We start from the raw sequence: 24677 nt of genomic DNA, 5'->3' as shown, positions 1-24677 counted from the left end.
AAACTATTATTACTGGTGAAAAATGAGTTAGCAGTTTTCTCCCTTTAGTGTGAATTCTGACCAAGGTATAGCTGAGCCTGAACCTTTTCAATCCATTTTTTGTACTCCAGTTATGGATCACAAGGACATGACAGCTGGGAAGAAGTGATGTAGCAAACTGGATGCTTCACGAATGTGCAAAGCTTCATTTCTTGAAGATACTTCAGTGCAGGGGTGAGTTGGGTTAACTATGAAAACTGTCCAGTGAGGGGAGATTAGTCATCATCCAAAAGTCTGCAAGCATTATATCCCAGAGGGAGGAAAGGGCATTGTATAGACCCTAGGGGATAGTTGTAGTCAGTAACAGGTGTATAATGAGGTAAGAGAAGTGTAGTCACGGAAAGTCATACATAGTGGTCCATAGAAGCAATGTCAGCAGAGCTTCTCTGCATGTACTAGAATTCATTCCTTGTTGTAAAGGCAGGGTCTAATCAAGCAGTGGAATATAGAAAGTATTATATCTATGTAATGTTGTACAGCACTGTAGCTGATTGTGAAAGAGGTACCAGAGGCAGTTTACAGGAGTACCAGGGGGAATCACAGATAGCATGAGTAGGGAGGAGTGAAGCTCCAACATCAGTGGACTACAGGAACTAAAGATTAAAGAAAACACTATCACAGGGTTTCTTTAAGGGGCTTAGCATGAGCCTTACAGCTTTTTTGTGATTCAGTGACATGTTAGCCAAGACTAAACAAACTTGGCTAAAATTCTAGCATTTGTAATGCAGCAACAGCTCACTGAATAATTTGATTCAAACAATATTCTGAATAAAGAATATCAAGGTTTTCAGAAGGCCTTTGTTTACATACTGCCTTTTAGATGTTATCTGAATACTTGAAGGAAAGCCTCAATAAATGGCTAATTACAGCACCCACATTTTTCTCAACCTGTCCAAAGTGTATGACATCATTAGTCATGGTCACCTGCTACAATGGTTAGCACCACCTACTTAGATGATCACAAATATGCTAGATTAATTAGATTATTAAGTTAATTTTAGTGTACTGTGAGGTGCAGTTCAGCTTCTTAAAACGCAGTAGACACAGGATCACATGATGCCAAGAAATGTTAACTTCTTTTCAAAGCAGCAAGTGTGTTCCTCTAGGATCCATGCTGGGATCTCAAACTCATGGCCCTTGAACCTCAAACAGCCCTCATAAGATCATAATTCTTCAAGAAGGAAATGGTTACTCTACTTTCCTGGCCACATTGACAACCTTACTTTTTTGTTGTGGATAATATGGCCCTCAGGGGAATGTGATAGTCCTCATACAACCTTTGTGGTTTTTTTCTGATTTTTGAGACCCCTTTGCTTATAAATTGTGGTGGGTGGTCTTGGTTCAGTGTTATGATTGATTATACAGTCATATTTTGCATGGTTGGGAATCACTATGAACTGCAAGAAGGTTTCACAAAACTTGAAAGTTGTTTAGAAGACTAGCATCTGATGCTGAACTCAAGAAAGAATAAAATTATTCTATTTTGAATTGCTATTGGATTTCATGTGCACCACCTGAAACCATCATAACAACAACAACAACAAAAAATGAAAATAAGGTAGACTACGTAGAAGAGGTAAAATACACGTGGCGTTAGCAAGGCCTTTTGGTGTAGAGGGGTAATGCACTGACTGCAGCCCAGGCAACCAGAGTTTAGCTAGTGGGTCAGGCACTTGATGGCTTTGGTAGGGGAGGATGGGAGTGCAATTCCTTGGGGAGGCTGGGTGGAGCCAGTCACATATTGTGTGAGGAGGAGCAAGAATGTATATGCATGGCCTGAGAGTGGGCATTCAACAAACTAAGCCATCGGTGATAGTAATAGCCTTCATAAAGGGTGTATGGGAGTGAGCACCCATACAAATTGCTCATCCTCAGGCTTAGGGGGCAGTTAGATAAATATTAATGCCTTCATTTCCAAGATATTGACAAGGGCACATATAACTTTGATGTCTATCTGTATGATGGTTGGTCCAGATGGCTGTCACCCTAGCAGATCAGGGTAAAGACTGAATGCACACCAAACAGGGGGGCTTGTTTGTCATCAAGAAGAAGGCAAAAAAGAAAGTATCTGGAAAAAATATTTGCAAAGTCATTCTTAACAGTGCAGTCCCATACAAACTCTAGAGCATGTCATGTATCAAAAGTGTCACCAGATGCTAGGAAGCCATTATAGAATTAGGGCTTTTTTGTTTCCAGTGTCTTTGCCATTACTTTATTCCTCCTTCATAGTCATTTGATTTTTCTGTGGTTACATATGGATGCAGTAGCCTTACAGAGTTATGTAAAAAATAGTGCAGGTAGATAACATATGTGCCAGATTTGTCATCTGATCCTCTTCTAGAACTCATCACTGTGGCCATCTACCAGTACTCTGGACTGGCCACTTCTGAGGTGTTATTCATTAGCTAAGATCTTAAACTGAGGTCCCATCTTTCTGAGTTAGTAGTTAGTGTAGGAGGTTAAAGACCAAATAGCAATTATGAGAAAAAGAACAGGTGTATTTCCTGGTCTTAGCCAAGCATAATGGGGACTAATCAAAACAGCAAAAGTGCATAAATAAATACACAATCAAACAAACAAAGATACTTTCATGCTATTATGAGCCACTGATTTGTTGAAATTGATGTTGTACTGCACTCCACTGTTATTTTTTTCAGGGGGGGGGGCTTTGGCCAGGTGACCATATATAAGAGATTGTGTCACATCTTCACCCTGTCACTCAGGACTGACTACCCCCCCCCCCCCAGACTGGGGCTGTCAAGGGGGTGCCACATTTGGACAAGCATTCAACCATCTTTGGGGGAGAGGGAGGCATTCCAAACCTAAATCATCCATTTCTACTGCAGGGATTTTGTATATGTCCTAAATTTCCTTGGGGGTATGCATTGATATAGACACATGCGCATGAATGCTCTCATCCATAAAACACTGATGTGCTTACTCCTTTTGTGCATCTGCATATTTCTGAGCCACTCTTGCTGTCTCCATCCTGCACCTGAGAGCAGGATAATACCACAAAAACCCATTGCCCTCCCACTAACATTAGTGAACTGGCTGTTGGGCTCTCACTGCTACCCTTTTGGCCATATCTTCAGCTTGCTGATCACAAGTGGATTCTAAGTCACAAGTGTTACAGGTGCATGCCCTGTGCTGCACCAACACCCTTGCTTACTTCAGTGTTATTTTACTACATGGCAGCTTTGCCACCATTAGTGAACTTGTACCCTGTTCCTGTATCTGATGTATTATAAACATTTTTAAGATTCACTCAGTGAGTCTTCTGCAGGGCAGTTGTCATAATTACTGTAACAGTAGCCAACTTCTAAAATCTTTTGCTTATTGTAAAACTCTTCAGGACAGATTCAGTGATACAATTCTCAGTTACAGTCTAAGTAATGATTCTTATACAGGTAGTTCTTAGGTTTGCTCATAATTTCATAGGTAGGTACTAGGCTATCAGCCCAAGGGCCTAAGTAAGCCTAGCCAACAAGGTTCCCTGGCTTACACCACCCAAGAAAGTTATTTTCCTGTGCCCCTCTCGAGCAGAGCCACAGAAGTGATCCCCGGGGTCTATTTCCTATTCCCCATCCACTCATCAAGATTTTTCTTGACGAGTGCTAATGAGGAACTTTGCTTGACATAGATGGGTAGCTTGTTCCAGAGTATGGGAAGTCTCTGGGACAGGAATCTATCCCTCCAGCATGTCCTGTTTATTGTGGTGACAAGGTTTAGGTCCCTAGAGCATGTAGCTCAGAGGGATTGGGATTTCTTTAGGTGTAGCTTGTCCAACAGCTCTGGGTTTAACATAGCTGTATATGTTAGGCAGAGATCACCTTGGAGTAGGCGATATGCTATGGAGTAAAGCTGGAGTTTTTTGAGACGGTCAGCGTAGGGCATCTGTTTGAGGCCAGTAATCCTCTTTGTGAGGTACTTCTGTGGCCTTTCCAGTTGCTGTAGATGTCTTGTGAGGTACATTCCAAAAGGGGCATTGTACTCTATAATGGGTCTAATGAGTGTCGAGTAGAGGGGAACAATGACCTCTTTTTTTTCTGGATGAGAACCCTTTTGTGATGAGGTGTGCCATGTAGAAGGATTTCCTGACTACTGTGGCAATGTGATTATCAAAGGAGAGACTACTGTCCACCTGGGTCCCCAGGTCTCTTATCACACATTCGGCATTAAGTAGACTGCCACCTATGTGGTAGTTCATGAATACAGAGTTTTTACCAAAGGGGATGACAGTGCACTTTTTGGCATTGAGCTTGAGGCCATGGCAATGACACCAGGCATCTGGCTCAGTGAGGCCCTTCTGTAGGATGTCCACATCATTTGGGGACTCAACTATGGCTCTTAGTTTGCAGTCATCTGCGAACTTCATTAGCCAAAGGCCTTCTGTGTTAGCCTGTACTTCAGAGAAGTAGTTACCAAACAGGAGAGGTCCCAGGACTGAACCCTGTGGTACTCCACTTGTCACTGGTTTGAAGTCATATTTGGAGTCTGCAACTTTTACATTGTGGGTTCTGTCAGTGAGCCAGTTGGCAACCCATCTTGTGACGTAGGGATTTATACCTAGTTTAGTGAGTTTAGCTATAATTCCAGAATGGGCGATGGTGTCAAAAGCTTTGGCGAGATCAAGCTAGGCTGTGTGAACCACTTTACCCGTGTCTACGGCTTTGGTGACTGCCTCAAAGAAGTCGATCACGTTCAGGAGGCATGATCTGCCTTTCACAAACTTGAACTGGGTGGGGTCCAGATTTTGGAGGTTGCCAATGTCTTTGTTTTTGAGTTCCATGATGATACATTCCATGGCCTCACAGACCAGGCTCGTCAGGCTAATAGGGCAATACTTCCCAAGATCAGTGGTGGCTCCCCCTTTATGGAGTAGGATAATTGTTGCTGTGAGCCATTCAGTGGGCACATAGCCTGACATGAGGCTATGATTGAACAAGGTGGGGAGCCAGTTCGTTCTGAAGTTTGTGTAAAACACAGCCTGGGATGTTGTCCGGTCCCATGGATGCTGTGTTTTCGGCTTTAGAGAGTGCAGCTTTTACCTGCGTAGTTGTGATTAGAGGGACTCTGCATTCTTCCTGTATAGATATGGGCCCTTTAAGGGATGAGAGGGGGGTAAAGTTAGTACTGAACCTATCTGCCAGGATCTTAGCAATATCAGTTGGTTCAGTAATTATCTTGCCATTGTGCTGTAACTCAGAGCAGATCTGGGTGTTGCCATTGAGATTCTTGACATAGCTATAGAATGCTTTGTGGTTGTCCTTAGAATCATTGGCGATTTTGTTTTCGTTACTAGCTTTGGAGGATCTTATAAGGGATCTCAGCTTCTTACTAAGGCTGACCAGGGAGCTCCTCCATTCATGGGATTTTACTATTTTGCAACAGTTTCATCCTTCTGTTGTAGAGTTTGTTTATGTCAGGGGACCACCATACATACTCATGTATGTAGGCTGTTGTTGCATGCAATTTAGTTAACTCATTTATGTAGCTATTATTATTATTATTGGTGGTGGTTCCCTTAGCTAATTGCTTTTACTGTCATATCTGTATGCTGATCTTATGTTTAAAACTATATATTCTGTAATTACTATGGACTTTTTCTTCCTGAGCCTCAGCCTGGTTGGGCAACTCTTTAACAAATCATAAATAAATAAATCTGCTTATATATGTACATTTTTTACTCATACATAGCAGTATTTGTTCATTTGTTTTATACTGTTGCATGGCGTATCGTATTGTTTCTTTTTTTGTGAGAAGCCAAGAAAAAGCCGTTTACAATACCAGAGACAATGTATTTTTGATTTGTAGCAGTAACAAATAACTGCAGTCTGGGAGAGTACAATCACACATGGGGGAAGACTACAGGAATAGAATGGGATGAGGCTAAGCAGAAGTTTGGACTGCAGGATAGAGACTGCCTTCCCTACTAAGTACTGGTTACAGACTACAGGCAAATAGAGAGGAATAGGAGAGTACTAAGTGAAAGACCAGCTTTGGTAGATTTTTTAATTGAATCTAGAACAGAAGCTGCTGCTGAAAAGAGATAATTAGTAGGAGATATAAAATATTGCATGATAACTGTAAGATTCAATCAGAGTAGGTTAAAAGATATTGGGAAAAGATAATTGAAAGGCAATTTACAAGCATACAGTGGGAAGAAATGTGTAAGGCATGGAAGTGTTTGCATGGGTATTTTATAATATCCCAAGTAAATCCTAAGAGAATTTTTCCTTGAGTCAAAAGCAAATTTTGAAGGTGTGTTGAAGAAGAGAGTTAATTGGGAATGTTTTTTAGGAATGTAATGATTTGGTAGATTTTAAAAATTCCGTGCAGAGTGCTTTGATAGAAGTGTCAGGGGAACAACGTGTTATAACCAAGGAAATTATTCTTTTGAGCTGAGACATAGGATATGAATTGTTTAGACATACTATGACTTTACTAAGCTTAATGTCATTGATTGCCAAAATGCGGTTATTGGAAAATAGAAATCAAAATCTATTGCCAGTAAAGAGAAGTTCTTAATATTTAAAAGAAATAACAGAACTACATGTGATATCTTTAGAAAAAGGGAATGAGCAAACTTCATAGAAAGAAAATGGAATTTGAGGAACACTTCATGCAAAATAATGTTCGGGAAGACTGAGGTTTAAGGGAAGGCAGGAAATGAGCAACTTTTGTGATGATTAATCAAAATTGTTTAAAAACATAAATGTATACTGCATGACAATAAGGTAAACTTATTGTGGTTTGTTTCCTTTTTCATTAATGTATGTAAACTCATGTTACAGATTAAAATATTATGATTTAATAATGATGTTTTAAAAACAAAATATAAATATATTTGAGAGTCCTTATTATGGTCTTCAAGTTACTGCCTGCCATTTTCATTCTCAATAATTTTGTTTTCTTTGTGCATAATATTTTAATCCATTTAATGGCAGACAGATATATTTTAGCTGGCTTTAACAGATAACATTTTTCTTTCACAGGTGTAAGTGCTGTAAAACAAGAGCCATCCAGTCCCAAGACTGTCGCATCGTCGTCTTCTGATATTCCTAAGGCTGTCCTCAAGACTGTGCATCAGAACACAGGCACAGGAGGGCCTCGCAGAAGTCTTCTTCCAGCACCAAAGGTTGCATCCATTCCATCAGTTGGTAAGTTTTAATGTATAGTGAATCAAATTTCTTTCAGCACTAAACTGCAAAGCCAAAGTGGTCGCTGACATATTCTGTAGCATAAATACAAAAATGATGCTATTGACAAATTGTACATTGCCACAGAGAATAAGCACTGTTTTAACTTCTTTATGGAAAAGTTGCTGTAGCACAGCTTGCTATAAATAAAAAATATGATTTAAAATATTTACTAAGATTCCCACCACATTTTGGCTACAGTAAGGCTTAATTTAAGACCTACTGGAGTATAAGAAAATTATATAGCTTTGTTATTGATGGTAGCTACGTTTTCAAGAAGCCTATGTTTACTGAGTCACAAAGTGTAAGATTTTGTCTGTCCAAGTGTTTGTTTTATTGAAATTGTGCATTCTTCCCTCTGAAGTGTGGCAATTCAAAGTTGATAGTAAAGTGGGGACAAGGTACTGATGTGTGGAGGACTCTACCACCTGAGAAGCTGATTTTCAGTAAAGAGCAGTTTTATCTAATCATGCTTGATGAACTGATAGACAATATCATTAATAATACAAGAGCTTTAGCTGACAAACTTACATTTTAGTCATTGCCATATTCAGTACGATTTCTCCGATATACATATTATTTTCCTTGACAGTTGCTATATAGGCATGAGTACATAGGGATTAAAATTAAAGGATGCAGGAGCACAAGAGGGTGATTTTGCATCCAGATGACAAAATTATATTGCTGCCACTTGAACAATCTTTGCAGTGCTAACATTAGTCTTTTAAAATTTAGAGATTTAAAAGTAGTTCTGGAAATTGGTGTAGCTGTGCATGTGTTTGACAGACTCTAAAAATTAGAAGCAGTTATATTTCTAAACTGAATGTAATTAATGCAGGAAAACTGAAGCTAAAGCAGATCTGTTCCAATAAGTTTTTAAAGAAGGAAGAGTAGTAATTGTGCGTCTGTTTTTTTTCCCATTAAAATAGCAGCTAACCTTGTCCATGGAGGCCAGGAATTTGATATTTCCTTTAAACAACGCAGAGAAAGCTAGCTTACATTCCCTGGTGCTCTTTATTAGCCACAAAGCACCACAGTTATAGTGTTTTGCAATTAAAAATATGTACAGCTCATACTTAAAGAAAATGTATTAATTTGATTCTGACTGATAAGTGTTTGCAATAATTGGCATTGTTTAAAAATCTTTGCCAGCTGTAGTCTGAGACCAGAGTCTCACGTGCCTTTATAGAATGCTTTTGCTATGGAAAACATTCTAACTGTGGAGTTTTGCTGGCTGATAAGAGATCACCTGAGTGCTGGGATAACCTTTCAGCTTTTTTTCTATTTTTTTATTGGATATACTCCTTTCCAGACTCTTGGGATACGAATACTTACCCATTTTTAGGAAAAGAAAATAGATTTTGGGGTACTGTTGACCACACTACTCCTTTAAATCTTCTATTTATTAAAGTGTTGAAATTGTATGTTTTATGAAATATCACAATCTGAATTAATGTATCTGAACATTAAGTTGTTTAACATCTTGGGACTTCATTTCAGTCATATGACTGATTTACATATCTAATGGTTACAATAAATATAATTTTAAAATATTTTAGTGAATATCTTGTTTTATATTGCAGACATCTATGGGCAAGATACAGAAGAAATTTTTATATCTGACAAAGGATCATTTATTTGGAATGTGGTAGTTATGTGAGAACCTATGAACCTGTGTTGTTATTTCAGACTGCTGGCACCTTTGTAAGCTGTATTTGACCTCTGTTAAATCTGATGTAAGTGGCTTTCTTCTGTGAGGAAAATATGTGTAACCTGGTAAACTTTCTTGTGTCAATGAAAAAAGAGAAGAATGCAGAAGAGAAATGTTATGAAACTCATAACTGAAATGTAAAGAGTAACTTTCTACTGATTCCCAGGAAAGTTAGAATTTCCTGTACATAATTAATTCAAACAAGAGTTTGTTTTGTGGAAGAAAAGGGGCTATAAAAATACAGGTAAACAATACTTCAAAGGAAGCAGTCATCAGTATTCAAATGAGCTGCTTTCATTGCATGTTGGGGTCTGAATATTAAAAAAACTCTTTACTGATTATTTAGTCTTTCCTCTGTTATGTCAAAAAATAAGTGCTGTAATCTGTTGTAAACCAGTTTTTTTGTAGAAACAGAAATGATGCACTAAAGTATATGCATTTGGAGCTGAAAGCAAAGTCAATCTTAGTCTTGCTTGGCAGATCTTGGTTAACATATCTATTTTTGTTTGCTGGTTGCAATTTTACTTTGTATAATTTTGTTAATTTAAGAGACAACTAGATTATTTATTTAACTATAGTTGAGGTTATTCTTTGAATAGTTTAAACAGTTTAAATTTGGCTTAATCAGGATTGGTCAAGTAAATAATGTATTTGGTCTCTAGCAATTTCTAGAATTACAGCAGTACAGTCATGCCAGGAAGAAAGCTTTGGGGAATTTAGATTTGTGTATACTTCTGTGTTTTACTTGAATCTGGTGGGCATTATTGGTGTGACACAAGAGACCATCCCATCTCTATGGCAACACTCAGATCTGCTGTGAGTTACAGCACAATGGCACTAAATATATAGAAACCAACTGATATTGCCAACATCCTGGGAGATAGGTTCAGTGCTAACTTTACCCCCCTCTCACCCTCTAAAGGGCCCATCTCTATACCGGAAGAATGCAGAGTTCCTGTAATCACAGCTGCACAGGTAAAAACCACACTCTCCAAAGCCAAGAACACAGCATCCATAGGACCTGACAACATCCCAGGCTGCATTCTACATGAAGTACAGAACAAACTGGCACCCCACCTAAGTACCATGTTCAATCATAGATTCACCTCAGGCTTTGTGCCCACTGAATGGCGCACAGAGATGGTTATCCCACTCCACAAAGGGGATCCAACCTGGACCCCGGGAACTACTGCCCCATTAGCCTGACGAGCCTGGTCTGCAAGGCCATGAAACGTATCATCATGGAACTTATAAACAAAGACATTGGTAATCTCCAGACTCTGGACCCCACCCAGTTCGGGTTTGTAAAAAGTCAGATCATGTCTCCTTAACCTGATGGACTTCTTTGAAGCAGTCACCAAAGCCGTAGATGAGGGTAAGGTGGTTCACACAGCCTATCTAGATCTCGCCAAGGCTTTCAACACCATCCCACATTCTGGAGTTATAGACAAACTCACTAAACTAGGTAACAAATCTCTATGTCACAAGATGGGTTGCCAACTGGCTCACTGACAGAACCCACACTGTGAAAGTAGCAGACTCCAAATCCGACTTCAGACCAGTGACAAGTGGAGTACCACAGGGTTCAGTCCTGGGTCCTCTCCTGTTTGGTATCTACTTCTCTGAAGTACAGGCTAACACAAAAGGTCCTTGGCTAATGAAGTTCGCAGATGACTGCAAGCTAGGAGCCATAATTGAAACTCCTAACGATGTGGACATCCTACGAAAGGGCCTCACTGAGAAAGATGCCTGGTGTCAAAGCCATGGCCTCAAGTTCAGGGCCAAAAAGTGCATTGTCATCTCTTTTGGTAAAAACTCTGTACACATGAACTACCACATAGGCTACTTAACACCGAAATTTTGATAAGAGACCTTGGGACACAGGTGGACAGTAGTCTCTCCTTTGATAATCACATTGTCACAGTAGTCAGGAAATCCTTCTACGTGGCACACCTCATCACAAAAGGTTTCTCATCCAGGAAAAAAGAGGTAATTGTTCCCCTCTGCTCATTACTCATTAGACCCATTATAGAGTACAATGCCCCTTTTGGTATGTACCTCACAAGACATCTACAAGAACTGGAAAGGCTGCAGAAATAGCTCACAAAGAGGATTACCAGCCTCAAACAGATGCCCTACACAGACCGTCTTAAAAAACTCCAGCTTTACTCCATCACATATCGCCTACTCAGAGGCGATCTCTGCCTAACATACAAAGTTATGTCAAACCCAGAGCTGTTGGACATGCTCCACTAAATGAAATCCCAATCCCTCCGAGCTACACGCTCTAGGGAACTAAACCTTGTTACCACAATAAACAGAACATGCTGGAGGGATAGAGTCCTGTCCCAAAGACTTTCCATACTCTGGAACAAAGCTCTTCATTAGCATTCTTCAAGAAAAATCTTGATGATTGGCTGGGAAATAGGAAATTCACCCCGGGGATCACTTCTGTGGCTCTGCTCGACAGGGGCCCAGGAAAATAATTTTTCGTGGGTGGAGAAAGCCAGGGTACCTTTTTGGCTAGGCTTATATAGGCCCTAGGGCCAGTAATCTAGTACTTACCTATGAGCCCATGAATTGGAGAATTCTACTAGCCTTCTCTGGGGAATTGTATGTGAAAAGTAACAATTTGTTTGAAAAGTAGGTATAGTGGGTGAAGGGCACTGGAAGACAATGGTTGACAAAGAAAATGTGAGAAAAGAGCCGGGGTGGTAGGACAAACAGCTACACCTACTCTGGGTGTGGATGATTGAAATCCACACCCAGAATGGCAGTGAATATTCCCTTTGTGCTTCTGGGGCCAGGTTAAATATGCTGGATTGGTTATTGAATCAAATTTGTGTGTACTTCTCTGTTTTACTTGAATATGGTGGGCATTACAGTGGCACAGGGAACTGATGGCCCTGCTGGACAGAGGCACAGGGAACTAATCTAAGGGGGTAACAAAAGTCAACACATTCTGGCTAGGCTTATAAATGCCCTTGGGCAGATAGCCTAGTACTTACCTATGAACATATGAACCTAGTATTGGTGTGACACAAGAGACCATCTCTCTTGTAGCCATCTTATGTATTTGGGACAGTAGAGCAGCTCCAAGGATGATAACCCTTGTGTTGTACACATTCATATAGTTCCCTGCTTGTAGTGATGGGATCCAAACACTTCTGGTGCCAGCCTGGTCTTTGCATTTGGTGGCAAGAGATGGCATCCATCACATTGAGATTGCTATTTTGCTAACCTGTTTCAAATGCTGCACATAAAAGTGATAACTTATGTGAACACCAGTAGCAGTTGTGCTGTGCATCATGAGACATTCATAGTGTCAGCTCATCTCTCTTGCAGTGAACTTGTATATCTGTAGCGACTATGTGAATTTGTATTTTGAAATTCAGGGACAATGGCATGCCTTTATATCTTCCTCCAAGTGCTAACAAGTTATGAAGAGGCCACATTGAAATGAATCTTTCTAATTTCTTTGAATACTTTATATCATTGATGTCCTCTCCATTTTTTTTTCTTTAGTTACTCAACTGTGTAAATATTTATTTTTCTTTGTAATTGCATGCACTATACATATAAAGCAGTTAGATGTTAATTTCACATATTTAAATCCATTAGTTATTTCACAGGTCGCTTCATTGTTGCTTTACACTATTTCTGTTCTGTCCTTGTACCTATTTTGCTTAGATTGCTGTTTATTTGGTAGCTGGATGAATAGTTCAGTAAATCATATGAGCATTTTGATGCTACAGTGCATACCACACATTGAGTGCTAAGCACTTCAGCTCTTTTTTAAGAAAAAAGCTCTCTTTCTTCTTAAACTAAAGCATACTGCTTTCTCAAGTAACACATAATCGTCTAGCAGAAATCCAAACAAAAATGTTTGCATTCAGCCAGTTTGTGGTCATCAACACAAGAAAAAAATGAAGTTCAGGATGAAGTAAAGAGCAGAGGTTACTTCTGCATACTCGGGAGAGGTTAGTTGATGTGAGCTATTGTGTATCTAATAAGTGTTTAAGACAATATAGCTAAGAGGTTAAAGTTGTAGAACTGTGCTAAAAATAGGGACAGCCATGAGACGTGTCTTGTTTTATCCATCAAAAGCCTTAAGTTAGTTGTGTATTGTTAGGTAAAAAACATTATAGCAAGCAGTTGCATGTATGAAATACAGTGTGTCCCACTGAGTAAATCCTTTAGTATAGGTCAATTCAAGCCTGAGAGTGTAGCTGTCATTCTGGGACAGTTGTTCCTATTAGGAGGGTTAAACTTCATTATTTGAAGATATAGATAGTTTTGTGTGTTTGTGTTAAGTTAATAGGTTATGGAGGTGTTGTGGGGTTGTGTTGTATTTTTGTTTGGGGGCTTTCATTAAAACAAAAAGTCTTGTAAGGTGAAACAACTGTATAAAAATCAACCTGCCAATCTGTAGTGTATGCATGTAACACAAAAGCTGAAACTAGACATTTTTTTTGAAAAGCTGTTATACATAACGGGTCTATATCATATAGTCAAAGTTACATAACTTCGAACACCTAATGGTCGAACCATTATGTTCGAAGTTACATAACTTCGACTACCTAAAAAAAAAAAAAAACAATGGACAACAAAATAAACTGTTTTAAGCAGGAGGCAAGCCCCTCTGCACCTCCCACAACCCCAGTACTTAAATATACCAACTCCGAGATCGCACGACATTGAACAGAATGGAAACCTCTGCCTATGGAGATTTCCATTCACACGCTCAAACTTTTACAAATTCAAACATATGGTCTCGACCATATGTGGTTCGAACATGTAAAAGTTCGATGATGTGATAGGACATAACAGTGTGAATTGTATGTTCTTAGCATACTGGCAACACTTTTCAAATAGCTATACTATGCTATAGTAGACACATTTGGAAAGAGCTGAGCATGTGAATATGATAAAGAAAGGATTTAACACTCTCCTAGAGAATTTCAGGATGATTATGCAGTGGTATATCTGGGACAAAGGAAAAGGGGAGTATTATATTAATTGCTAGAAGTGCTCCAGTAATGATAGAAGAGAAAAGATAATGGTAGATTTGTTTTTTTAAGCATCTTTATGGAATTATCACTAGCTAAACTTACATTTATATAAAAGCACTCAAACCATATTAAAAGTTTACAATTACAAGCATTATACATCCCATATATTGTTACATATCAACTAGAATCATCTGGACAGGGGCAAGCACTCACAAATAAACTAATAACAGCAAAGGAGTCCCAAAAATAGGAAGTCACCAGCAAGCTGTAAAGATATGAATGTCATTATTTCATGCACATACATTAAGAGCTTTCGACCCTCACCAGGGACTTTATCTGAATACTCAACATAACATATCACTTCCTTAAATACAGCTCCTACTTGCTGATTTAAAATGGATGTCTTCAAAAAGTCACACACTAAAATGAATTAGAACATTCTATGATAAAAAAACTTTTGTTGTAATCAAACAAGTTTTTATATGGAATGCTAAGTAAAAGTCCACCTGAAGTTAATCATTTCAAATAAATATTATGCAGTGTGCTAAAAAACACCTAATAAAAACTATAATCTAATATTAAAAACCTATAACTAAAATACATTTAATATTGGACTCTGTTATACTGTCAATTATGTTTTATAATTGTGCAGCTCTTAATTTAAAAACACACTGCAAAGTAACAGTCATTTAACCTTGGTGGCGTTGCAGCATTTGATCTAAGCAGCCATAATAATTCTTTATATTGTAAAAAGTTCTCCCATTCTCCACCCATGGGATTTTTATCTACAATTTCAATAATTCCAAATGCAAGCTTCCTGTATTCTGTACGTGTCTCTGTGTTTTGCAAGTGCATTATTAAAATTCTTCTTATTAATATCATAATTGTGCTTATAGATTTGTCTACTTCTTTGTAACTCCTTCTCAGTTTTTCCAACATAAAATCCTTCACATCCAGAGCATTTAGCTAGATATACAATACATGTCTACACAGAATTCCCTTTCTTAAGCATTACCTTAGAATTCAAACCATTCCTCAAAACAATAAACTTCTCTTTCAAAATATAAGGATGCTGCTTACAAAATCCACACTAAGAAGTACATTCCTTTGCCTTTCCCCATTTCTTTCTTTCTTTTTTGTCCTTCCAACATTTTTTTAATTAACTAGTGTCTTATTAATAAAAATGGGGTTCTTTTCCAAGAATTTTACAAATATCATAATTTTCCTTTAAAAACTTCTATTTCCCTCTAATTATATTAATTTTTCACACAACTATCATTACAAGACACAACACAAGCTCATTTGAATCCACCAGCATTATAGGTTCATAGGTTCATAAGTTGGTAGTAGGCTATCGGCCCTATGGCCTATACAAGCCTAGCCATAACAATTCCCTGGATATTTCTTCCTACAATATTTACTTCCCTGGACTCCTGTCTAGCAGGGCAACTGACTTGATCCCCAGGGTGAATTTCCTATCTCCCATCCAGTTCTCAAGGTTCCTTTTGAAGAGGGTCAAGGAGGAACTCTGCTTGACATGTATGGGCAGTCTGTTCCAGAGTATGGGGAGTCTCTGGGTCAGGAACCTATCCCTCCAGCATGCTTTGTTCATTGTGATGGCAAGGTTTAGATACCTGAAGCATGTGGCTGTGAGGAATTGGGATTTCTTTAAGTGGAGCATGTCCAACAGCTCAGGGTTTGACATGGCCTTGTATGTTAAGCAGAGATCACCTCTGAGTAGATGATACGCCACAGAGTATAGTTGGAGTTTTTTTAGATGGTCAGCACAGGGCATCTGCTTTAGGCCTGTGATTCTTTTAGCGAGGTATTTCTGTGGCATTTCCCGCTGTTGCAGATGTCTTGTGAGGTACATACCAAACGGGACGTTGTATTCTATAATGGCTCTAATGAGGGATGAGTACAGTGGGACAATGACCTCCTTTTTTCTAGATGAAAAGCCCTTAATGATGAGGTGTGCCACATAGAAGGATTTCCTGACTGTTGTGGCGATGTGGTTATCGAAGGTGAGACCACTGTCCACCTGTGTCTCTAAGTCTCTCATCACACTTTCGGTGTTTAGTGTACTGCCACCTATGTGGTAATTCATGGGTACATGATTTTTCCCAAAGGGGATAAATATACATTTCTTGGCATTAAGCTTGAGCCCATGGCTCTGGCACCAAGCATCTGTTTCTGTAAGGCCCTGTTGTAGAATATCCACATCTTTTGGGGATTAAATAATGGCTTCCAGTTTGCAGTCATCTGCGAACTTTGTTAGCCAGAGTCCCTTAGTGTTGGCCTGTACTTCAGAGAAGTAGATGCTAAACAAGAGTGGTCCCAGGACTGAACCCTGAGGTACTCCACTTGCCACCTGTCTGGAGTCGGCTACTTTTACAGCCTGGGTTATGTCAGTAAGCCAGTTGGCAACCCATCGAGTGATGTAGGGATTTATGCCCAGCTTAGTAAGTTTATCTATGATTCCAGAGTGGGGGATGGTGTCAAAGGCCTTGGCGAGGTCCAGATAGGCTGTGTGGACCTCCTTGCCCTCGTCCACAGCTCTGGAGACTGATTCAAAGAAGTCAGTCAGGTTCAGGAGACAAGATCGACCCTTCACGAACCTAAACTGGGTGGGAGCCAGTGTTTGAAGGTTGCCAATGTCTTTGTTTATAAGTTCCATGATAATGTGCCCATGCAGATCAGGCTCGTCAGACTGATGGGACAGTAGTTCCTGGGATCCGAGGTGAATCCCCCTTTGTGGAGTGAGATAACTGTAGCTGTGTACTACTCAGTGGGCATGAAGCCTGAGGTGAGGCTATGATTAAACATGACACTTAGGTGAGGCGCCAGTTCATTTTGTAGTTCATGTAGTACACAGCCCGGGATGTCATCTGGTCCCATGGATGCTGTATTCTTAGCTTCAAAGAGTGCAGTTTCTACCTTTGTGGCCATGATTACTGGAATTTGGCAATCTTATGGTATTGAGATGGGCCCTTTAGGGGGTGAGAGGGGGGTGAAGTTGGCACTGAATCGATCTGCCAGGATATTGGCAATATCCTTGGGATCAGTATATTTAATGCCATTCTGTTGTAGCTCAGAGCAGATCTGAGCATTGCCATTTAGATTCTTGACATAACTATAGAATGCCTTGTGGTTGTCTTTGGAATCTTTAGCAATTTTATTTTTGTAACTTGCTTTGGAGGATTTTATGAGGGATCTCAGCTTCTTACTGAGGCTGGTAAGGGAGTTTTTTGCATACTGGGATTTTCCTCTTTTCTGCAACAGTTTCTTCCTTCTGTTGTATAGTTTGTTTATGGCAGGGGACCACCAGATTGGCTTCCTTTTTTTGGAGGAGAGCGTCTTGGTTCTATTTGGGATGGCACATTTTATGCACGAGTGGATGTGCTCGTACAGTGCCTTAGTGTAGGATTCAGCAGTCGAACTTTCAGCTCCCGTGTGCATGGATGTCATGAAGTTTGTCACTTCTGACTTGAGTAGCATGAAGCTGGCTTTGGAGAAGTTTTTTACAGAGGTTTCCTTACTGGGGGTTGGGGGTGGGATGTGGATGTCAAGGGTGATTAGCTTATGGTCAGACCTGACCAATGAGGGGGTGACCACTGGTGTGGAGCATCTGTCTCCCATGTTGGTAATGACCAGGTCTAGTATATTGTTGCCCTGGTGGGACAATGGATTAATTGATCCAGGGTATTGGAATTTATGAATTCCAAGAACTGTTGGGAAAAGGTGTTGGTACCCGAGTAGTTTTCCCAGTTAATGGCAGGGTAGTTGAAATCACCCAGTATTAGGGTGTTTGGTTTTATCTTAATATTTTCCAGTATGTTTAGAAAGGTGTAGTGAGAATCTTGGGGCATGGTGGGGGATCTGTAGCAAGCTACAGTTTGGATTGTAGTCTTACCTAGTGTTAGTTGCACCTGGAGAATTTCAGATGCATTGTGTTGGGCAACTAGCCTGTAGGTGTGAATATCCTTGGTGAATGTGGACACTCCTCCACCTTTAGTGTTTCGCTCTTGGTTTTGCTGGCCGAAAAGTGTGGTAAGAGTTGTAGCCTGGTATTGCAGGAGTGCTGTCTGGAGCCTTGAACCAGGTCTCAGTTACTGCACAGATATCGATGTTCTTCATTTTTAGGAGTGCGTCGAGAGAGTGCATTTTGAGGTTTAGACTTCTAGCATTGAGTAGCATTACCTTCAGATTTTGCATGCTTGTATCTGTTATGATGGTGGTTTTGTCCTTTGAACCTTGCCTAAAAAAGGCACTATAGGGGTGGCAAGAACTTTTGCCAGTAACCTGAATCCCAAGGGTGACAGGTGCAGACCATCTCTGGCAAAGCATCATGGTTTGTCGATCATGTCGCCCCTGGCAGACAGATACTGAATCCCCTTTGAATGACACCAGAAGCTTAGCCAGTTGTTGAAGTCAATCATTTTATCCTTATACTGTGGTATCATTCTGGGCGAAGGCAGGATGCTACTCAGGGCTAGGGTCATACCTGCCTGGGCTACATGATCCGAGAACTCTTCCATGCCTCTTTACATGTAGTCCAGGGAGGTACATCTCAAGTCATTCACTCCAACATGGACAATGACAGAGTCGTATTTGTACTTGTAGTGGAGTGACTTGAGTGCATGCATTATGTGGCGGATCCTGGCACCCAACAGGCAGCTGACTGTAATTTTCTCCTTGTTCAGCCTGGCGAGTGGGACATCGGTATGCCTGACTATAGAGTCACCTATGACTAAAGTGTTGGGTTCATTTTCTTGCCTTAGGGGCTGTTGTTGGGTGGCACACTGGTGTTGTGAGCTATGTGTCACTTTGATTTTGACTGGTGTTTTTTTGCGTTTCAGCTTCGGTGGTCCTTGTTGCTTGGGCAGGTTCATTTTAAGGGCCTCTGCATATGTGGGTTTAGTGTTGCTATGTGTGGGTGTTGATGGTATGGGTTTTGAAGGGATATGTGTTGCTTGAGGTGTAGTGCAGGTTTTAAGCATCCCACTCCATCCTTATCCGGTCTCTCCCTAAAAGTGGTTTATATTTAATTCCGCATGAGCTTTCTGTGTCGTTAATAATTTCCTCCAACAAAACTTCTGAATATCCCCTTTCTATAAACATTAATTATTATTATTTATTATTATTTTCTGTTTGATTACCGGGGAAGTCCACTGGGCCCAGAGAGCATGTTTTTAATGGAGGCCTGGGGAGAAAACCTCCATGAAGCAGATTACAGTAAAGATAGCAGTCCAATAAAAATAAAAGTACAAGTTCAAGTTTGGGTCTTTCAGCTTTTCCCGGTTAGGGGTCGCCACAGCGGAACTCCGGTCTGCTAATGATTGGTAGTGGATTTTTACATACCGGGTTACCAGCCCTGATGCACAACCTTCAATGAAGGCACGCCCCATTCACGTATGCCTCCACACAGAAGACGCTCTAGCTGAGAATTGAACGGGACAACGTCTTGCTATGAGGCGACAATGCTACCGCAGCACCACCACCACAGTATACAAGTTCAAGTACATATCAAATAATACAAAGCGTGAGCAATATTGTCCACAGTGGAAAAATATTGTGCAGATACATTATAACAAATTCACGCAGTTAAAGAAATAAAGTCAAAATAATTTTAATTTATTCTTTTCTGTAGCCAAAACATCTAAAGTTGAAGTCATTTTAGCCACCCTAATACTCTGACCTTTTATCAGGTTATTCATAAAAGAATGTGGGTGTAGACTAGTAAAATGCAAGTAGGGGTTGCTGAACGTAGGTTTTCGGAAGCAGGACGGTTCGACCCTGGATGGTTCGACCCCAGTGCAATTGTGTATACTGTCATCGATCTGAGGTCACAGGGAGAAGGGTATTGTGGGTAGAAGCTTAGCTCGAGAGTTTTTTGGCTGGCGCGAGCTTGGTACTAGGCCAACTCGGTTCCGAGGGCTTGGAACCAAACCCATCAGTGATGAATGAAAGAAGATGAACAGCACAGATAGAACATTATGGTAAGACATAACTTCTTTTTATTGTCTGTGGGAATACTTAGTGGACAGTTTGACACCGGACTATTTGACCCCAAATATATTTTAATAAGTACTTTTTCATTATTTTATTATTCATTCAATTATTCAATAAATGAACTGATAATCCTTCATTTTAAATATATTTATTTTTATATCTTTATTATTTATTTATTTAATCATTTCATTGGTCAGTATACATTTATTACATAAACTTTTAATATATAATTAATCACTAGTTTTTATGCTTTAACATATTCTTTTTGTGAAATTAAACTTTTTTTTTTTTATTTATTCTATGCTGTTTTGTTAATCAATATATTATCTGTTATTATGAGTCATTGACTTTTTTAAGCTTTTGGCTTAATAAATGGTGTACAGGCTACTGTCTCTCTTTAAAGTCTATGCTGTATATATTTTTCTTAAACTCAATACTTTAATGCTTTAATGTTTTATTTTATGTCTTATTACTTTTATTACATGTGAATTTTTGTGTAGTCAGAAAACTAGATGACTTTATAATTTTATGCAGTCTTCATTTATTTTTCATACTTTTTCCAGTGCTTATAACTGAATATGAACCACTCAACAGTATATGTACCCTGATGATGTCTCTTTCTGCTTCTTTGTACATATAACGTTCATGATCAGAATTTTGTGGGAATGAAATTAAACTCTGTACAGATATGAATCACTGAATTTGATATTAAAAATGAGAATTATCAAAATATTTAGCAAAGAGAGAGAGTTTAGGATAGTTCATGTGTTAACTGTACCCTGTATTAAAGAGTATGTCAAACTGCCATGTTATGTTTGCGATATAATTAATTTTGAAAGAACAACTTTGAGAACTTTCACAAACCTGCCAATTTGCTTTCTTCCCATTCTGACAAAGCCCTCAGCACAGTCTTTTTAAATATTGTTTGATAATTGGTATTCAACATCAACTCCATAAATTATTCATTAATCCCTGGGTACAATACTAGAAGTGTTTTCAGTAATGTAGTGTCATTAGGAAAACCTGCTCTAACAAATTCAGGTAAACAACTGCACTCTCCTAAAAAAAATTATAGGTTGCTTTGTACCTCACAAGCAGTGTAGTCTGTGGGATGTACCCGTTATGTCAGTTATTTTAAAACATTATTTTCTAATAGTTACACTACACTACATCTCCCACAAAGCATTGTTTCAGTGGTAGCAGTGAAGCTAAAAGGCCTATTGTGTGCTCTGCAAAATGAGATGATTGTTTAACTTTCAGCCGTTAATCCGTAGGAGTACGTTGAACGGAAATTACGAACTACAGCAACCCTGGCAATCCTGATGTTATGATTATTACTTTTACAGTCTGTAGTTTCTGTTCATTGTTTTTTTATGCGTTATATCTCTTTTTACTGTTTGAATTGTGTTTAAACTTATTTATTTATTTATTTTACATTTTTTTAATGTGTTTTTCGGGTCCAACCATCCGGGGTCGAATAGGTTGGGGGCAGATCGTCCTGGGGTGAATCGGCAGGGTCAAAACGTCCTGTATATTTTTGATTTAAAACTTACATCTGTGTGCCCAACATTAACATTAAATAATTGAGTCCTTATCAAAAGTACATTTTAAAAAAATGTATTGAGTCATGCAAAAAATGAATAAAATCATTGACATTATCATCTGGTCTGTTCCATAAATACGTCATCTAAAAACTGTACCAATAATTTAATATACTTATAAAATTTAGATGTAAAACTCTTGATTTTGTCCCAAGGTAAAAGAACTATATTGGCATATGTGGGTGCACATGCTGCACCCTTTGCAATCCCTTTCATTTGCTTAAAAACTTCACCTTCAAAATTGTTCTGTGATACTATGATGACAAAATCTAATCTAAGTCTAATATTTTCTCCACATTAAAAAAAAAATCACATTCAATCAAAGTATCTAGAAAGAACTATAATCCTTCATCCATCAAGACTGAATTGAATAAATACACTGTATCTGTAGTTAAAAAACAGAAGTCCATTCCCAAACATCTGGGGTTAATCCTCCCAAAAAGTCTATGAATCTATTAGTAGGTGTGACTCTTGACTGTAAACAGGTTTTAACAATTTGTCAGTATAAACTCCAAAAGGCTGTTTCTTAGAACCATTGTCTGAAACAGCTGGTCTACAGGGTGGTGTAAAAATGTTTTTGTGGACCTTTGGTATCCCAAATATAGGAGAAGTAATGGTTTGTCAACCTTCAATAATTTGAATAATCTTTTGCTATTGTGTTATCTAATAAAAGCTCCTCCAGGAAGAGGTCTGTTTGCCTATAGGCTATATTCATGTCATTCCTTGATACCAAATTATATAATTCAGAATTATGTAAAATATTAAGCATAATACTCATATAGTAAAGTCTGTTAACTCAGTCCCAAAGGTAAAGTGCCTTGGTAGCAAAACAATCTGTCAATAAAAATATAAATAACTCCAAGGCTCACCACTGGCTGAATGGACAAAACAGCACACTTTAATATATAACTCAAAAAAACAGTAAGCGCTTTAGTGAGACATACTATTGATAATGATACAAGTCATAAATTTAATTTTCTAGTGATAGAACTTATTCATACTAGTGTTAGACAAGGTGATATTAGGAATTACACAGAGAAAGAAGAGAATAAGTGTATACTTAGGCTCCAAGCCAATAGGGGGCATGGGCTTAATGAGAAATTATGTCTGAGACCCTTTTTAAGGGACAGACCAGTGAATAGATGAACAAGTCATCTTTTACGTGTACCTGTTGACATAAGGGACCCTTTTTTCTCCTCTTTTTCTTCTTTTCCAGTGAGTTGCCCCCCCCACCTGTTGTGTTTTTTGATATATGTATACACATTTTTTGCACATACATGTTTTATTTTCCTTAGTCCCTTTTGACAGAACCCTATTTGTCATAGAGCTTTTTGATGTTAAATAGATAGTATACATGTCATAATTAGTCAGTATTATATGTCTATGCATTTTAGCTTAGTCCTTTTACAGAGTTCCATAGGTCTTAAGGTTCTTTGATATAAAATAGATGGTATGAAAGGTTATAAAATGTTAGTATTGTATTCATATATTTTAGTTTTTATTTATGTTTTTATTTCAGCTTTAGATAATAGAATGTTTTTATTATATTTATTAAATTATACATTAAATGCTTTTAGCATATTGATTGGTTTTATTATACATTCAGGAGCCGTTAGTTCAGCGATGTAGGAGATGTAATATAGCTTTTAGAATAGATTGGTTAGCAATTATTTAAAAGACATGTGATATATTACTTCTGTTTATTTGAACTGTTTTTTGAATTTTGTACAGTCTGAAGAAGCATTCTGAGTAACGCAAAAGCACTTACTGTTTTTTGAGTTATATATTAAAATGTGCTGTTTTGTCCACTCAGCCAGTGGTGAGCCTTGGAGTTATTTATATTTTCATTGACAGATTTTTTACTACCAAGGCACTTCACCTTTGGGACTGAATTTATAGACTTTGCTATTTGATTCGTTACTGCAGCCCCAAGGGACATGTCTGAAGACCGAGGAATAGATATTGAATTGCCCTATTTACCTGGAGCGGGTTGCCCTGTGGAAATAAACAACAAGAGAGAAGTCTCATTCAAAGGACTGTTAACAGCAGAGAAAAACCTTCTGCTGTCTTTTACTAGAAGTGAATTATGTAATGCACATACAGAAACATCAGACCAAGAGATGAACATCACGGTTTTGCAACTCAAGAGGAAGTTAGACAATAAGTTGGCAAAGTTGAAAACCACTCAGTGGCAAAGGAGATACATGGAGGCATGTATCACTTTCCAGGTTATACCAAGGGGACTGAGAATATTAAAAATGCCCACATTTGGTACTACATATCCAGAGCTTTTATCGAAATGGCAAAAACTTAACCTGGATACTAGTTTTGGCTATATTAAATTATTGGTGGAGCAGTATATGCAAATAGAAACAGAGCTGACTGCTGAAATTATAACTCTTCGAGGTGATTTAGAAAGACTAATTTCCAATAACGATTTGGCTACATTTGACTTGGAACTCAACACTAATATTTCTTTACTTGAGTATAAGTTACTTCAAACTAAAAGGAAGAAGTTAGAATGAGATGTTTTAGATTTTCACCAAGGCAACGTCTTCAGTTGGCCGAGGGAACCAATTAGAAGAGAGAATCCATCCATTACCCTATCGCGAGCAGATCCTATGACTCCGGCCCTCCCACCGGAAACTCCATCTGATACAGTTAAGAGGACAGAAATAGAGGCGAATCCAGCCATAGAAAGAGCAGCATTGGGTTCTGGTTTGAATGTAAACGATAGTACAGTTAATACTTTAGCCGACACCACATATACTATGAAGCTGGATGTGGATGTGAGAAGGAAGACTCCACGAGCAGGAGAAGGACAAGTCCCCTCCACTAGTTCAAATACTTCCCTCCCTTTTCCGTTGCCCATTCGGGAGCAACAGAGACAAGCATGGACATCCGCGCCTCGAGCAAGGAAATGGAAACCTTCAGAGGAACAATACGAGTTCCAGAGGAAGGTATTGAGGCATGTAAGCCAGACTTAGTTATAAACAATTCTAAATATATTTAAAATGAAGCTGAGCATTCTTTATTGAATTAGGGACTTTCCTTTATTCCTTTGATGTCAGTTAAAGTTGTGGACTTGATTACTTACGTT

At 38.8% G+C, this 24677-nt stretch overlaps 1 protein-coding gene across 1 annotated transcript in view; it reads left to right on the top strand.

The window, feature by feature from the left end:
• The window catches only part of MTUS2 (microtubule associated scaffold protein 2), a 3916139-nt gene that overhangs the window by 2689720 nt on the left and 1201742 nt on the right, over positions 1–24677 (top strand). Inside the window, exon 7 of the mRNA XM_044073264.1 lies at positions 7038–7202. Within this exon, the coding sequence (XP_043929199.1) occupies positions 7038–7202 (165 nt within the window). The remainder of the gene's footprint in view (positions 1–7037; positions 7203–24677) is intronic.

Source organism: Protopterus annectens, chromosome 5.part1, assembly GCF_019279795.1.
Source record: "Protopterus annectens isolate FY-2018-M chromosome 5.part1, PAN1.0, whole genome shotgun sequence".
NCBI classification, from domain to species: domain Eukaryota; kingdom Metazoa; phylum Chordata; order Ceratodontiformes; family Protopteridae; genus Protopterus; species Protopterus annectens.
Note: the sequence above shows the minus strand (reverse complement) of the source record. Positions and strands in the feature narration are given on the sequence as shown.